Source organism: Heloderma suspectum, chromosome 2 (assembly GCF_057233095.1).
Source record: "Heloderma suspectum isolate Gila_16-S chromosome 2, 16-S_ref, whole genome shotgun sequence".
NCBI classification, from domain to species: domain Eukaryota; kingdom Metazoa; phylum Chordata; class Lepidosauria; order Squamata; family Helodermatidae; genus Heloderma; species Heloderma suspectum.
This window is the reverse complement of record NC_139459.1, coordinates 358,766,971-358,784,756: the sequence shown is the minus strand read 5'-3', so window position 1 is coordinate 358,784,756 and position 17,786 is coordinate 358,766,971. Positions and strand designations below refer to the sequence as shown.

The 17,786-nt window shown below is 45.3% G+C and overlaps 1 protein-coding gene across 11 annotated transcripts in view; it reads left to right on the top strand.

Moving 5' to 3' along the window:
- The window catches only part of LOC146355581 (complement factor B-like), a 61,503-nt gene that overhangs the window by 23,690 nt on the left and 20,027 nt on the right, over positions 1-17,786 (top strand). For all 11 annotated transcript variants that reach the window (XM_084841054.1, XM_084841063.1, XM_084841061.1 and 8 more), the window contains 3 exons: positions 2,205-2,343; positions 15,889-16,041; positions 16,688-16,783. In XM_084841054.1, coding sequence (XP_084697180.1) covers positions 2,205-2,343; positions 15,889-16,041; positions 16,688-16,783 — 388 coding nt within the window. The remainder of the gene's footprint in view (positions 1-2,204; positions 2,344-15,888; positions 16,042-16,687; positions 16,784-17,786) is intronic.

Below are 17,786 nucleotides of genomic sequence, written 5' to 3'. Positions count from 1 at the left end.
CAGAGAAGTTGAATGAATTCTTTGCATCTGTCTTCACTGCAGATCATGTAGAGCAGGTACCTGTGCTTGAACTAATATTTTCAGGAAGGGAGTCTGAGGAATTGAGGAGGGCTCTGATTTTTTAAAAATAAAAATGCTCTATGGCTGTATCTCCGTGTAGGGCCCTGGAGGTTTTTTTCTCGATCATATGGCCCCTGGGAGGCTGATTGTTTCTTTATCTGCAATACTTGTATACCACTTAATATAATAAAATCTTTAAGTGGTCTTGGGACCAGAGTTGTGTTGTTAGCAGTAAATTTACTGATGGCACCAATGTATTTAGGGTGGTTAAAACAGAAAGGGACAGCAAAGAGCTCCAAAAGGATCTCTCCAAAATGGGAGAATGGGCATCAAATGGCAAATGCGATTCAATATAAGCAAGTGTAAAGTGACAGACATTGGGGCAAGAAATCCTAATTCCATATAAGAACCTGCTCATGACATTTTGCCACTTGGGGAGAAGAATAGTATGGCACCTTGCATTCCACATACAGAAGTTGACCTTAGTGATAGCTGAATCTGGTAGATAAGGAGGTGCAGGACATCCATAGCTATATCTGGCAGCACCTCATTGCTGTTCCCCCAGCTTCTGCCATCTCACTTTTCCTAATAGGTAGGGCTGGTGCTGCTTCACATATACACTGATGAGATCTGAGCTGGGGGTGACTTAACTAGGAAAGGGGTCTTTGGGTTGTGGTGGATAGCTTGATGAAAATGTCAACCCAGTGTGCAGCTGTTGTGAAAGGGGCAAATTCCATGCTGGGGCAAGGTATCAGAAATAAAACTACCAATATCATAACAACCACACTTGGAATTATGTGTTTAGTTTTGGGCACTGCAACTCAAAAAGAATATGGTAGAGCTGGAAAAGGTGTAGAAAAGGGCAACCAATATGATCAAGGGGATGAAGCATCTCCCCTCTGAGGGAAGGTTACAATCTTTGGGACTGTTTAGCTTAGAAAAAAGGGCAAGTAAGTGAGGGACATGATAGAGGTGTATAAAATTATGCATGGTGTGGAGGAAGTGCATAGGAAGAGGTTTTTCTCCCTCTCCCATAATATTAGATCCCAGGGTCATCCCATGAAGCTGATTGGTGGGAGATTCAGGACAGATGAAAGAAAGGACCTTCACCCATAGTTGAAGTTAAACGATGGAATTCACTACCACAAGATGTATGGCATCTCTACACGAGCCCAAAATCTTGCATTTAAAATGGGGCTTACTGCTTCCATTTTAAATGCAGGATCACAACACTCCCTTTTTCACCCGCTTCCTTTCCCCCCTCCCCTTTCCCCCTCCTCCTCCCCTTATCTGAGTCTTTCATTATCTTTCATTGATCTCACTCCTTTTCTTGTCGCTTTAACTCTTTTCACGGTGGAAACTGAAGCGGAACACAATGGGGTAATTTGATAGCTCCTTATCTGCGATTTATTTAAAAACGGAACAAAGGACATTTAGTGCAGGAGACGCCCTGGAGGGTCACGTAGTTATGTAAAGAGCCCGCAAACTTCCGAGAGGGAGCAATCGCAATCGCAGGATAAAAGCTCCATGTGAAGAAAGCCGTAATGATGGCCAAGAACTTGGAGAGCATTCGCAATCGCAGGATAAAAGCTCCATGTGAAGAAAGCCGTAGTGATGGCCAACAACTTGGAGAGCATTAAAAGGGGATTAGGCAAATCCATGGAGGAGAAGGCTGTCAATGGCTGTCAGTCATGATGGCAGTATATTGCATCCAGTATTGGAGGCAGTATGCCTTTGAACTCCAGTTGCTGGGGAACGTGGGGAGGAGGGTGCTATTGTGCTCATGTCCCGTTAGTGGGCTTCCCATGGACAACTGGTTGACAACTCTGGGAACAGAATGCTGGGTCAGAGTGGCCTTTGGTCTGATCCAACAGGGCTCTTTTTTATGTTCTTATGAGACAGAGATAGCAGAGGAGGGGAAGGCATCTGATTGCTGGGACTTCTGGTTCAAGACATGCCTGGCACAAGCAGAACCCAGTGCTTTGTGGTGGGCCTAGGTACAGAACCCAGTAAATTCCAGGGTTGGAACACAGCACAAAGAGTGCCTATTGATGGCTTTTAAAAAGCTGTCTGAGGAGGGAGAATGTAGCTTGGGTCATCTTAATGGTTCTTCCCTCTCCTGACACTTTGGCCTTCCCTCGTAGGTCTCCAGCTATGACATCTTCCCCAATTACAGCATCATTACCTTTGCCACCAACAGCAGAGTGATTTTGAGAACAACTGACCCACAGAGCAGCAATGCCACCTGGGTGACTGAGCAAGTGGAGCGCATGACATGCGATGGTGAGATACGGTCCTGCCATGGGCTGGGCGGGATGGCGGAAAAGGGAGGATTTGCGCACAGCTAGACTGGGGGGGCCAGCTTTTGCCACATGGATACTAGACGTCTGAGAGTTTTCACATACCTACAAGAATATAGGGCCCCCATAAGACATATGAGACTTAAAAATAATACCCAAAGGGGTGCACAACACAAGAACAATACAAGGGGTAGTACACAATGTTAGTCCGACATAGAGTAGACCCATTGAAATGAGTGGGACTTTAGATGTGACTCGTTCATTTCAATGGGTCTACTGTATGTAGGACTAACATTGCATACTACCAAAGAAGAGCAACAGAAATCAAAGCATCATGATCTGTCTGATCTGGCCATGGTCACGCATGCCTTCATTACATCCTGTTTAGAGTATTGTAACGTGCTGTACATGGGGCTGCCCTTGAAAACTGTGCAGAAATTTCAGCTGGTCTAGAATGCTGTGGCCAGACTGTTGATCTGGGCCGGTCACAGGGAGCATGTGACTCCCTTGTTACAACAGCTTCACTGGCTACTGGTCTGTTTCCAGGCACAATTCAGAGCATTGGTTATGACCCATAGAGCTCTACAGAGCTTGGGACCAGGCTACCTGAAAGGCTGCCTTCTCCCATACCCGCCTATCCAGATCTTAAGATCTTCGGGAGAGGTACTTCCTTCATCATTGCTGCCTTCAGAGTCACATTTGGTTGTGATACAGAAGAGGGCCTTCTTGGTGGCTGCTCCCAGGCTGTGGAACTCCCTGCCGAGGGAGTCTAGTTTCACTCCCTCTCTGCTGTCCTTCCACCAGCAGGCAAACATCGCTTTATTCAAGAAAGCCTTTGGCGTTTAAGTGGGTCTGCTGAGTTGGGTGCTGTTTTTATTCTGTTGTTGCTGTGTTTTTATTGTATTTTAATGCATTGTTTTATTATTGTTTTAATCAAATTTTATTATGATTGTAAGCCGTCTTGAGTGCCATTTTTGTGGTAGGAAGGCAGGGTGCAAATCAGATAAATAAATACATAATAGCCTGATATCAATTCAGTTCAACACATCATATAGCAATCCAAATACATTTCCCAATTCTATAGCAGTTCATTTTGATGATACTAACAACTTTTCAATAATATTCTGAATTGGTTACAAGGCAGCAGAATCCATCATGTGTAGTAACACAGCATCAATTAATATTATTTATGAGTTGTTAAAATAAAATACATGAGCCAAAGCCAGATACAATAAAACTTTCCAGAGCTGTCTGGTATTAATAAATAATATTACCAGCAATCTGTTCCTCAAGAGGTGGCAAGTGCAAGAAAAAGCAACCCAGATTATTTAGACCTGCCAGCATAAAAGCTAGGTGCAGAAGTACCAAAACGTTGTAGTGTTATGGGATTGGGGGTGGTCGGAGGGATCTCCCGGGGGTCCTTCCAACTTGGTGTCCCTTGATTCTCAGGGTGAACCTGAGTCTGAAACCTGCCAGGCAAGGATGGTCCCAGGCACATCATCTGGCCAGGCACATCCTATTGCTAGGTAAACTAAGGGGATAAGTTGCCCAGGACCCTCCTGTTGTTAAAGAGATTAGTTTGGAGCCTAAGGAAACAGGCAGAGACTCCTTCTAGAATTGGGGAAGGTGTGTGTCTTTCTCCCCCCCCCTTCTCTGCAGGGGATGTCATTCAGCTGTGTGAATGCACCACCTGTCCTCAGCCTGTATATTTGTAAATAAATGCAAAATTTACAATCTGGCAGTAAGCCTCCACTGACCTCATTCCAAAGGAAACCAAATCTGGGTAAGCGATGCACCCCCAGAGTTCTTGTCGCTTGAAGAATTGGGGTGCATGTAACAGTACGCTTGTACGCAAATATACAAGGATTACTGAGCAAGTGTGCTATGCTGGATGATGGGAGACAGGAAACAGGTATTCCCTGCTCTATGGTTGTATTTTACCCCAGACAGTTTCTTTAAAAAAAACAAACACGTTTTGTTTTATTTTATTTTTGTCTTATAAATGAAATAAACAGTACCAACAACCTAATCGGTAGCTACAGTTTCCCAACAATACAATATTCTTAGGAGGACACAGCAATAACAAAAAGGAGAAGAAAAGAAAAGAAAAGAAAATTATTAAGGATTACATTTAAACTCCAATACACACAGGCTTCAAATCCCATTCTACTTAAAAATTATACCTATAACACTGGCAATATTACAATTCAGTACAGCATGTCATCAGTCTTATAGCAAGGAAGGAGGCCTACAATTCATTTCCAGTAACCATATATTGCCCTTCAGTTAACATGTAATAGTAAAGCTTAACAATTTAACCAGCCAAAAATCTTACTAACCAGTCCCAGAATAATGATGATGATGATGATGATGATGATGATGATAATAATAAAAAAGGAAGGAGATTAAAAAGGATAAATAATAATAGTAACAAATCACTTATAAATTTTATAATGTTATATAATAATAAAGCTTAAAAACACCCTTGTAAAAATCAATAGTATATTTTGTACTAGATATATAAATGAGTGTGCACATTTCTATACACCCTCAAACAGTATATTTAAGTACAGTATGTCATATCCATTTTAAAGAGAAAGGATTAAAAAAAAAGCGAGAGAGAGAAAAATGAGAGAAAGCAGGCAGATATATGTATAAGCAATTATCTGTAGCCTAACCTGAATCATTCAGACTAAACATAGCCAGTTAACAAAACATGTTTGTAGATCCCAGTTCATGGGGCTGGAACAGAAATCTCACGCATTTTTGTGTTTAGCCATGACCATTTCGTGATTTAGGAACTTCTTCATCTGACCTTCAGAAACAATGCAAAATGTAGCAGGATATTTTAAGTGATATTCTAAGTTCATTTGTTTTGCCAGATTTTTCGCCTTGATGAATTGCCTTCTTTTATCAGCAACTTCTTTGGTGTAGTCCGGAAATAGCATAACTTTCTCTTGTTTCCAAAAAAGATTTCCACCCCCTCTTGCCAAATGCAGGATATAATTTTTTGTAGAGATTCTTGCAAATTAGACTATAATTGTATAACCAGTCCCTTTGGCATTTGGCACACAGAATGCCTGCTCGATATCAAGTAAATAATCAGATGGCATAGGGAGTATCATGCAAAAGTTTATCTACAAAAGTAGACAAATTTACATCACCAGGCAGATCCTTAATACCAATAATACGTACATTTGCCCTGCGCATAAAAGCCTCCAGTTGGGAAATTCTGACGGAAAAATGGTTGAACAAAACTTGGGATGCAGTTTCATTCGCTGCCACCCTATCTTGCAGCTCGTTAACCTTCACCTCCATTTTTTGCCAAGAAGTGTTAATTAAATCCACAGCCCCTTGCAATGCGGTGATGGAATTTTGAATTGTATCCAACCTTTTAGCCTGTTCAGCAAATTGCGAAGACAAAGTTTTTATCAGAGTAAATAACTCCCCTATATCTTCGGTTCTCGGCGCCTTTGCCAAAGAAGGTATGGGGGGGGGGGTTAGGTGGAGATGCATTTCCTTTTTTTCTCCTTGCTGTAGCCATGTTTCTCTTCAAATACATCTTGCAGGTCCTCAAATATCCTCAAATATTGTTAATATTCTTAAACCATTCCTCAGATATTGTTGGTATTTCTTAATCCATAAATTACAATGGAGCACGTCAGCCCTGATTTCTCCTAATTAGATAGGAGTTTCAAAACAATTTTTGGTGATGATTAAGCTCTGGGAGGGAAGTCTCGGAATCCAGCCCCCCTGCTGCGCCGAGAGGACTATTCTTCCGAGACTTCATCCAGATGCCGCCTTGCCTCCCCTTTTAATTCCAGGGGAGAGATGAAAAGGTTTTTCAACCTTTTAAAAAGCTGTTTGAGATAGCATCCCGCGGAGATTTTGCGGAATGCTGCCAGGGCGACATTGACTCCAACCGGAAGTCCCAAGAGCTACCCCAGACTGGTTCCAGAGCAGCTCCAGGATTTGGGTGGCCCTCAGAAAGACCCTTGCCGGAACACCCTCTGGAGGCACCTCTCGCTCCTCTTTCTGACTGCCGTGTGCTTGCTTGCTCAGAGAGCCAGAACTGAGCAAGGGAGTAGGTGATGGAGGTGATTGGAGGAACAGCAGCATTAGGAGTCAGCAGTAGGCCCCTTTTGGGGAGTTGGGGCCTTGGCAGGTGCCTGAGGCTGCCACCTCCTGGGGGCTGTCTTCAAGAGTGATTTGGTGCGAAGTTAGAGCAGTCTGAGGTGGCTGCTCAGCTGGTCCAGGGACTACAGAAGCAAGCAAGCTCCCAGAGAGAGAGCGACCAGAGCGGGTGAACGGGGGGAGCAAACAGGAGTTGGGCAGGGGAGTTCGGCAGGGGAGGTCAAGGGGGAGGCCCCTAACATTTTTTTAAAATTTGTCTTGTTACACACACTTCCATACCAGTGGGACTCTGTTTTTAACCTGCAGTGAGTAGAGGACCAGGCACAGGCTACTCTAGAACAACCAGGAAGCTAGACACAAAAAGGGAAAAGAGACTGTGGAAGGACAAGACTCCCAGTGGTGGTGACCTGCAAGGTGTGTGCAGTGTTTGTTTTCTTGCCTGAGAACAACATGGCTTACATGTGCAACAAGTGCAAGTTGATCCCGCTGCTGGAAGAAAAAGTAAGAGGACTGGAGCGGCGAGTGTCGACCCTCCAGGGAATAAGAGAACGCAAAGAGTTCTTAGACAGAATGGTGGAACTACAGCAGCAAAGCGAACAGAAGCTAGAAGAGCAACAGCAAGCTGAGGGAGAAAAGGAAACTGCTGAGGTGAGGAAAAATGAAGTAGAGGATATACTCCTTGGAAAAGAGTGACAGGAGCAGAAGAACTAGAAGACACTCGGCACCAGTAGAGGCAGTGGAACTAGGGAACTGTTTCCAGGTACTTGAGGATGAGAATGGAGGACAGCCTGCAGAGGAAGAATTACAGGGGAACCTGCATGAGAGCGAGCAAGAGGCTGAAGGTCAGTCAAGCAGAGGTGGTGAAACCAAGGCCTACAGTTACAAGAATAGAAGAGTAGTAATAGTGGAAGACTCCTTGGGTGTGGGTGATCCAAGTATGTTGCAAAGACCTGTGGACTTGCCAGGTACGCTGTCTCCTGGGAGGATGGATTAGAGATGTGGCTGAAGGGTTGCCTGCACTCATAAAGCCCACTGACAGGGATCCCTTTCTTCTCATCCATGTGGGAACAAATGATACCGCCAAGTGGAGCTACGAAGAAATCACATCAGACTTTGAAGCTTTGGGAAGGAAACCCAAGAACTTTGGGGCCTAGATAGTTTTCTCATTCATCCTTCCAGTATTTAGAAGAGGGATAGAAAGGGATAGAAAAATACTTTGGGTGAATGACTGGCTACGAAGGTGGTGCCGACGAGAGAGATTTAGATTCTGGGACCACGGGCTATACTTCTTGGAAGATGGACTGTTGGCAAGGGACAGGTTGCACCTCACAAAGGCTGGGAGGAATGTGTTTGGCCACAGCATGAAGAACTTTATCAGGAGGGCTTTAAACTGAATCCTATGGGGAAGGGAGATGTAAAGTTGCGGGTAACAATGGACGAAGGCTCATGCACCGCAATGGAGAGAACAGCTCTAATAGCGCCCAATAATAGTCTTCAGACACATGTAGGAAGAAAGCCAGACCATGAAGCACATGGTCATTGATGTCTACACTAATGCCCAGAGTATGGGAAACAAACAGAATGAACTTGAACTCTTAATACAGGAGGGAAATTATGACTTAATAGGTATAACTGAGACTTGGTGGGATGACTGTCATGCTTTGAATACAGCAGCTGAAGGATATAACTTGTTCAAAAAGAACAGGAGGGACAGAAAGGGAGGTAGAGTTGCACTGTATGTTAAAAATACTTATCTCTGCACAGAAATACAGGAGGATGAGCTTGGTAGCCCCATCGAGAGCATCTGGGTTAAAATAAATGCATCAAAGAATAAAAGGAACATGGTGGTCGGGGTCTACTACCGGCCACCCAATCAAGGAGAAGACGAGGATGAAACTTTTGAAAAGCAAATAGCCAATGTTTCAAGGAAGCATGATGTAGTGGTAATGAGGGACTTCAATTTCTCCGATATTTGTTGGGAGACAAATTCTGCAAAACATGGCCCCTCCAGGAAATTCTTGACTTGTGTGGCGGATAACTTCCTCCTACAGAAAGTAGAGGAAGGAACTAGAGGACCGGCTATCCTTGACTTGATCCTAACCAACAGAGATGACTTAGCGGTAAAGTAACAGTTACAGGAACTCTGGGTGAAAGCGACCATGTTATACTTGAGTTCATGGTTCTAAAGGCAGCAAAAGCCGAGTGTAGCCAAACCCATACCCTGGATTTTAGGAAAGCTGATTTTAATAAACTCAGAACAATGATAAGTAAGGTCCCAAGGCAAGCCACCCTAACAAGAAAAGGAGTCCAAGATGGGTGGGAGTTTTTAAAGAAGGAAATTCTCAAGGCACAATTACAAACAATTCCAACAAGAAAAAAAGGTGGAAGACAACAGAAGAAGCCAATGTGGCTTCACAAAAAGCTAAGAGGTGACCTGAAAACAAAAAAGTACACATATAGGAAGTGGAAAGAAGGCCAAGCAACAAAGGAAGAGTACAGGCAGGTAGCACAGATTTGCAGGGATGGCGTCAGGAAAGCTGAGAACGAGCTGAGGTTAGTGAGGGATGCTAAAAGTAACAAAAAAGCTTTCTTCAGCTACGTGCATAGTAAAAGACAGAGGAAAGAAATGGTGGTTCAGCTATTAAATAACGCTGGCAAAATGATAACAGATGACAGAGAAAAGGCAGAAGTGCTCAATTCCTACTTTGGCTCAGTCTTCTCCCGAAAGAGGGTCTATGACCCCGCTGGCAAAGGCGAAGTGCAGGCTGAAGGGGCAGGATTGGAGCTTGAGATCCATAAGCATATGGTCAAGGAACACCTAATTACTTTGAATTTCAAATCTCTAGGGCCAGATGAACTGCACCCTAGAGTAATAAAGGAACTGGCAGAAGAACTCTCAGAACCACTGTCTACTATCATTGAGCAATCATGGAGGACGGGTGAAGTGCCAGATGACTGGAGGAGGGTTAATGTTGTTCCTATCTTCAAAAAGGGTAAAAAGGAGAAACCTGGGAACTACATACCAGTCAGTCTGACATCAATCCCTGGGAAAATTCTGGAGCACATTATCAAGCAATCCATCTGTAAGCACTTTGAAAACAATGCAGTGATTACTTGAAGCCAACATGGATTTGTCAAGAACAAATCCTGCCAGGCGAATCTGATCTCATTTTTTGATCAGGTAACCTCCCTTGTGGACCGTGGGAATGCTGTGGACATAATATACCTCAACTTCAGCAAAGCTTTCGACAAAGTGCCCCATGATATCCTGATGAGCAAACTAGCTCAAAGTGGGCTAGATGAAACAACGATCCGGTGGACCCACAGTTGGCTACAGAATTGGACTCAAAGAGTGCTTATCAATGGGATCTTCTCCAGCCGGGGAGAGGTAACGAGCAGGGTACTGCAGGGCTCAGTCCTGGGCCCAGTGCTCTTCAACATTTGTATTAATGACTTGGAGGAGGAGGTGCAGGGAATGCTGATCAAATTTGCAGATGACACAAAATTGGGCGGGATATCCCTTGGAAGACAGAAACAAAATTCAAAGTGATCTGGATAGACTGGAGCACTGGGCAGAAAACAACAGAATGACATTTAATAGGGATAAATGCGAAGTTCTGCACCTAGGAAAAAGAAACCAAATGCACAGTTACAAGATGGGTGATACTTGGCTCAGCAACACTACAAGCGAGAAGGATCTTGGAATTGTTGTAGATCACAAGCTGAGCCAACAATGTGATGTGGCTGTAAAAAAGGCACATGCTAATACAAGCATAGCTTCCAAATCCCAGGAAGTACTAGTCCTCCTCTACTCAGCACTGGTGAGGCCTCATCTGGAGCACTGTGTCCAGTTCTGGGCACCGCACTTTAAGAAGGATGCAGACAAGCTGGAGAGGGTTCAGAGGAGGGCAACAAAGATGATCAGGGGACTGGAAACAAAGCCAGATTCTGGCTGAACATCAGGAAAAACTTCCTGACTGTTAGAGCAATAGGACAATGGAACCAATTCCCTAGGGAGGTGGTGGGCTCTCCCACACTGGAGGCATTCAAGACGAGGCTGGACAGCCATCTGTCAGGGATGCTCTGACTTGGATTCCTGCATTGAGCAGGGGGTTGGACTCAGTGGTCTTGTAGGCCCCTTCCAACCCTACTATTCTATGATTCTATGAGGCCCTTCGCAACAGATGACGTCATCACCAATCCATTGCCAACCAGTCACTTCCCTCTTGAAAAGCCACATTTTCTGAAACTCCTTTTACTCTGACTTTTTTTTACTGAAAGTGGCTCCCTGGCAGTTTTGCCACAGTGTGCCATGTCTCTCCCCCCACCCCCTCATTAAACCCTGGGCGTGCCTCTATGACCTGACAGTGACATCGTCAAGAGGATGAGAATCCCCATTCCCTCTTGTTTCCCCAGTGGAAGTCGTTTTTCCCATTGAGAGAATCCCCAGGAGCGCAACACTGACCCTTCACATTACCGCCGTAGTGGGGACACTCATTCACCTTAGCTAGCCTGCTTTTAATCTTTAACATATCCCCCCCCCACACACACACTTCTGTGCATGTTTACTCAGAAGTAAGAAATAAATCTTACTCCCCTGCAGTGAATCTTTAACATATCTCTGTGCATTCAGAGCAACGGGTCTCATCTATAGACCTCTTCCAGCTTCTCCAGGGTATTTTGTTAAAGCAGTAAAGGGTTAAAGGCTAACTTTAGTAACTTGCCCTAAAGCACTCTTTCCCTTCTCAGATGTTATGTAAAGTAACTGAGCTTTCTGTAGGGAGAAGAAGAAAGGGGTGGGGTTTGGAAGCAATAACTTCAGAGTGCTGGAATGGGTGAAATTGGGGGGCTGGGCTGCTCTCAGGGGGCCTTCAGATGCTGCACTTCAGAATCAGGGATTTTGGCTTCTCAAGGCAAAAGCACGCACATTGGGGAAAAGGACTGGGAGATAACGTAGTAGCAGGGGGAGCCTTCAGAATAGAACTGTGAATAAGTTGCTCTCCATTCATAATAACACAGTAACAGGAGGAAGCTTGGACAGGGGCAGAAAACAAGCCTCTCTCATTGGATGAGCAGCCCCTTCCAGGTTGATGACCTTCAGTTTTACTCCCTCCACCCCACCCAGACGTCTGTTGCTTTCATAGAATCATAGAATAATAGGGTTGGAAGGGGCCTATAAGACCATCGAGTCCAACCCCCTGCTCAATGCAGGAATCCAAGTCAGAGCATCCCTGACAGATGGCCGTCCAGCCTCGTCTTGAATGCCTCCAGTGTGGGAGAGCTCACCACCTCCCTAGGGAATTGGTTCCATTGTCGTATTGCTCTAACGGTCAGGAAGTTTTTCCTGATGTCCAGCTGGAATCTGGCTTCCTGTAACTTGAGCCCATGATTCTGTGTCCTGCACTCTGGGATGATCGAGAAGAGATCCTGGCCTTCCTCTCTGTGACAACCTTTCAAGTGCTTGAAGAGCGCTATCATATCTCCCCTCAGTCTTCTCTTCTCAAGGCTAAACATGCCCAGTTCTTTCAGTCTCTCCTCATAGAGCTTTGTTTCCCCGATCATCTTTGTTGCCCTCCTCTGAACCTGCTCGAGTTTGTTTGCATCCTTCTTAAAGGGTGGCTCCCAGAACTGGACACAGGGCTCCAGATGAGGCCTAACCAGTGCTGACTAGAGGGGAACTACTACTTCATGGGATTAGGAAGCTATACTTCTATTAATGCAGCCCAAAAGAGCATTGGCCTTTTTTGCAGCCACATCACATTGTTGGCTGATATTCAGCTTGTGATCTACAACAATTCCGAGATCCTTCTCGCCCGTACTGTTGTTGAGCCAAGTATCGCCCATCTTGTAACTGTGCATTTGGGCCTCCAAGGTGAAGGCATTCCACAACCGAGGTGCCACAGCAGAGAAGGCCCTCTCCCACATCCCACCATAGTGAATCTCTTGCACTGGTGGGACGCAGAGTGATGTGTGACCCCTGAAAACCGTATTTTAAAGGAACAGTTCACTCGGCTTACCTTGCTTCATGTGTCCCTGACAGACCAAAGCCGATTCCATGACAATCCACGTGATACTCCAACGTGCTTCTCATTCCGTTGTCGTGAAGATCCCCCCGCCCCGGTCCCGGCCTTGAGTGCTCCAGTAGTGTATCTCCTTCCTCTGCAGCAACAGCTGCAGAGTGTTGGGGAGGGGGTTTCTTTCTCACTTTGTCTTGGTGGTTGAGGTCTGCCTCCTTGTGGCAGCACTGCTGGGGAAGCTGGAGTGGAGTGGGGTGGTGTTGGGGTCGTAAGACAGCAGAGAAAGGAGGAACCCCGCACCTCTTTAAGCCATGTTAGGTACAAGAGAAACAGGAGCGGTGGTTCAAGGAACATGACAGCCATGCCCATCCGTACACATTGCCAAAAAAGAGGGAAAGCATCACCGACAAAAGAGAACAGGAGATGCAGATTTGCAAAACATTTGCATATGCTAATTTGTATACATAGATGCAAACTTATAAATACTTACTGTAATTTACATGGAAATACAGTACATCTCACCGTAGTGCAGAAGACTGTCCTGTGTGTCTACTTAGTCTGCTGTCTAGATCCTGTTGATGGACAAATTCTAGACGCCTATTGCTCTCCCTTCTTATGGTTCCTTATCTTTAAAGCCACTGGAGGTTGGTGGCTCCGATGTCAGTGGGGCGGCAAATCCGCTCTGGGTTTCAGTCAGAACCAGTCAGAACTCGAAAGGAGCTATCCAAGGTGCTTTGCACTGACATCAGAGTCACCAGCCTCCACTGTTTAGAGTGGACTTGGACTGAACAGCCCTTCAAAGAGAGAACACTACTCTGTAAAATAGGACCCATGGCACAATGCTTTCTGGAGGTTGATTGGCATATGGTACTGTTGTGAAAGACAGTCATGGGGGCAACAGTTGAGAACTCCCCCTCCCCAACACACACACAACATAGAGGAAGGAACTAGAGGATCGGCTATCCTTGACTTGATCCTAACCAACAGAGATGACTTAGTGGATAAAGTAGCAGTTACAGGAACTCTGGGGGAAAGCGACCATGTTGCACTTGAGTTCTTGGTTCTAAGGGAAGCAAAAGCTGAGTATAGTCAAACGCGTACCCTGGATTTTAGGAAAGCTGATTTTAATAAACTCAGAACAATGATCAGTAAGGTCCCATGGCAAGCGACGCTAATGAGAAAAGGAGTCCAAGATGGCTGGGAGCTTTTAAAAAAGGAAATTCTCAAGGCACAATCACAAACAATTCCAACAAGAAGAAAAGGTGGAAGACAACAGAAGAAGCCAATGTGGCTTCACAAAAAGCTTAGGGATGACCTGAAAACAAAAAAGGACACATATAGGAAGTGGAAAGAAGGCCAAGTAACAAAGGAAGAGTACAGGCAGGTAGCACAGAATTGCAGGGATGGCGTCAGGGAGGCTAAAGCTGAGAATGAGCTGAGATTAGCAAGGGATGCTAAAAACAACAAAAAGGCTTTCTTCAGCTACGTGCATAGTAAAAGGCAGAGGAAAGAAATGGTGGTTCAGCTATTAAATAAGGATGGCAAAATGATAACAGATGACAAAGAAAAGGCAGAGGTGCTTAATTCCTACTTTGGCTCAGTCTTCTCCCAAAAGAGGGTCTATGACCCCCCTGGCAAAGGCGAAGTACAGGCTGAAGGGGCAGGATTGCAGCTTGAGATCGATAGGCATATGGTCAAGGAACACCTAATTACTTTGAATGAGTTCAAATCTCCAGGGCCAGATGAACTGCATCCTAGAGTAATAAAGGAACTGGCAGAAGAACTCTCAGAACCGCTGTCTATTCTCTTTGAGAAATCATGGAGGACGGGTGAAGTGCCAGATGACTGGAGGAGGGTTAACGTTGTCCCTATCTTCAAAAAGGGTAAAAATGAGGAACCTGGGAACTACAGACCAGTCAGTCTGACATCAATCCCTGGGAAAATTCTGGAGCAGATGATAAAGGAATCCATCTGGAAGCACCTTGACAACAATGCCGTGATTACTCGAAGCCAACATGGATTTGTCAAAAACAAGTCGTGCCAGACAAATCTGATCTCATTTTTTGATCAAGTAACCTCCCTTGTAGACCGTGGGAATGCTGTAGACATCATATACCTCAACTTCAGCAAAGCTTTCAACAAAGTGCCCCATGATATCCTGATGAGCAAACTAGCTCAAAGTGGGCTAGATGAAACAACGATCCGGTGGATCCACAGTTGGCTACAGAATCGGACTGCAAGAGTGCTTATCAATGGGACCTTCTCAAACTGGGGAGAGGTAACGAGTGGGGTACCGCAGGGCTCAGTCCTGGGCCCAGTGCTCTTCAACATTTTTATTAATGACTTGGAGGAGGAGGTGCAGGGAATGCTGATCAAATTTGCAGATGACACAAAATTGGGCGGGATAGCTAATACTTTGGAAGACAGAAACAAAATTCAAAGTGATCTGGATAGACTGGAGCGCTGGGCAGAAAACAACAGAATGACATTTAATAGGGATAAATGCCAAGTTCTGCACCTAGGAAAAAGAAACCAAATGCACAGTTACAAGATGGGGGATACGTGGCTCAACCACACTACAAGCGAGAAGGATCTTGGAATTGTTGTCGATCACAAGCTGAATATGAGCTAACAATGTGATGTGGCTGCAAAAAAGGCAAATGCTATTTTGGGTTGCATTAATAGAAGCATAGCTTCCAAACCCGGGAAGTACTAGTTCCCCTCTACTCAGCACTGGTTAGGCCTCATCTGGAGTACTGTGTCCAGTTCTGGGCACCACCCTTTAAGAAGGATGCAGACAAACTGGAGAGGGTTCAAAGGAGGGCAACAAAGATGATCAGGGGACTGGAAACAAAGCCCTGTGAAGAGAGACTGAAAGAACTGGGCATGTTTAGCCTTGAGAAGAGAAGGCTGAGGGGAGATATGATAGCACTCTTCAAGTACTTGAAAGGTTGTCACAGAGAAGAAGGCCAGGATCTCTTCTTGATCATCCCAGAGTGCAGGATACGGAATCATGGACTCAAGTTACAGGAAGCCAGATTCCGGCTGAACATCAGGAAAAACGTCCGGACTGTAAGAGCAATACGACAATGGAACCAATTACCTGGGGAGGTGGTGGGCTCTCCCACACTGGAGGCCTTCAAGACGAGGCTGGACAGCCATTTGTCAGGGATGCTCTGACTTGGATTCCTGCATTGAGCAGGGGGTTGGACTTGATGGCCTTGTAGGCCCCTTCCAACCCTACTATTCTGTGATTCTATGATTCTATATGAGAGTTCTGAGCAAAACCCAATGGGTTCTGGGTGGCCTTCAAGCCTCCTGAGGCCTCCTAGGCTGGCCAAGCACTCAACTCTTCACTCTTGTTTTTCCTTCTCCAGACCACAAGCTGAGTCCTGGGAGCAACATCCATCAAGGCCTGTATTCTGTCTACACAATGATGATTGAGGAGCAACAACAAGAACTGAGGCGGGGCTTGCTGACCACCCCTGTCACCACCACCACCCACCATGTTGTCACCCTCCTGACTGATGGTGAGATCTTAACCTGTGGGCCCCTGAGTGGAATATGGTTGCTCTCAAAGAAGCTATTTTTTTCATCACACCCAAAACACTCATCTTAGTCTGGGGTTGCCACTTTTTTGTTGTTCTTAAGAATTTGTATAACGTTTATTGATTAAGGAATTCATTTCCTGTTTTATAACCCACAATGGGTCCACAACAAAGTTCTTCTGAGCATGTGTAGTGTCCCATTTCCCTTCTCCAGGGAGCAACATATATTTTTTAAAGGATTTAAGGGTAAAGTGCCACTGATCATGTGCAGAGTGTCTTTCCTCTGTAGAGGATCTGTTGGCTGGGAGGCCTAGACTCTGCAAAATGGAACCAAATAATGGCCATTGGTCCTGATGGCTAAATGGGACCTCTGTTTAACAGGGCCAGACTAGCTCTGAGGAGTCCCAGATGTTGGGGGCCAGCCACAGGGGAGGGGCATTGCTTTCTAGCCCTGCTTGTGGCTTCTTCGAGGCCTGTAAAGGAACAGGATTCTGAACTGAGTAGACATTTCTTTGATTCAGCAGAGCTCTCCTTATGGCCTTTTTAGTTCCCCCCAAAAGCATCCAGACATTCCAACTCCAAGGCCTTCTCTACAATAACAGATTGTCTCTTCAATCTCTCTCTCCAGGTAACTACAACATGGGGGGTAACCCAGTTCCTGTTATCAAGATGATAAAAGAATTCCTCAGAATTGGATTGGCCGAACCTCGTGATGACCACTTGGGTAGGATGTGATGATGTGTGGGCTGTATGGGGGAATGGGAAGAAAAATAACGGGGCTAAAGGGGAGCCATCACCACCTCCAGGCCACCATTCGGGAATGATTGGCTTATTCCACCTTGGCTGTACTTCACTGTAGTAACTCCCAGTGTGATCATTTTTCACAGGATCTGGAGTTTCAAACCAGACTTTCTGCCCTTCCTAGTTCCTTATGCCACTCTGGTGTGTGTTTTTTTTATGATGAGAGTCTGATCTACTTCTGATCATCCTACTGCAAGGAACAAGAGAGGAAGAACAATATCCAGATGAAATAATTGACAGGAGACAAAAAAGCAGTCTCTGAACAACTTGTGACCCATCCAGCTGATGGTAATGCACCAGCTGTGTCCACTGGGAGTGTGATTCATTTCTGCTCTTGGCCGCCCAGGTCTGCAAAAAAGGTTACATGGATTGTGGACTGCATTTGGCATGATAGGTTGCAAGCTGTGTTAGCCTATCATAAAGTAATAGAATTGTGTAATACAAATAAATGTGAGTATATTATATATAAACTAGTGTAAAGCCCATGTCAACATGGGCGCTAGTAGTCTGAAACATACTGCAAATTGCAATTCTGGGTATGCTGGGCAATAAGAAAATCCCACCTGTTGGGAAGCCTGAGAGGAGCTCACTGGGAGCTCAATACATTTCTGCTCTCGGCTGAATAGGGCTGCAAAACAGTGGGGGCCAGGGTATGTTTTGTCAAGCTACTGGCAGGCACCATAAATGAATTGTGGACTCCATTTGGACTGATAGGTCACAAATTGTGTTAGCCTGTCATGAAGTACCCCTTCATGGATCACTGCCTTGTTGTGGCGAAGGGGCTTGTGTAACTCAGTGAAGCCATAAGCTATGCCGTGCAGGGCCACCCAAGACGGACAGGTCATGGCAGAGAGTTCTGACAAAATGTGGTCCACTGGAGAAGGAAATGGCAACCCACTCCAGTATTCTTGCCAAGAAAACCCCAT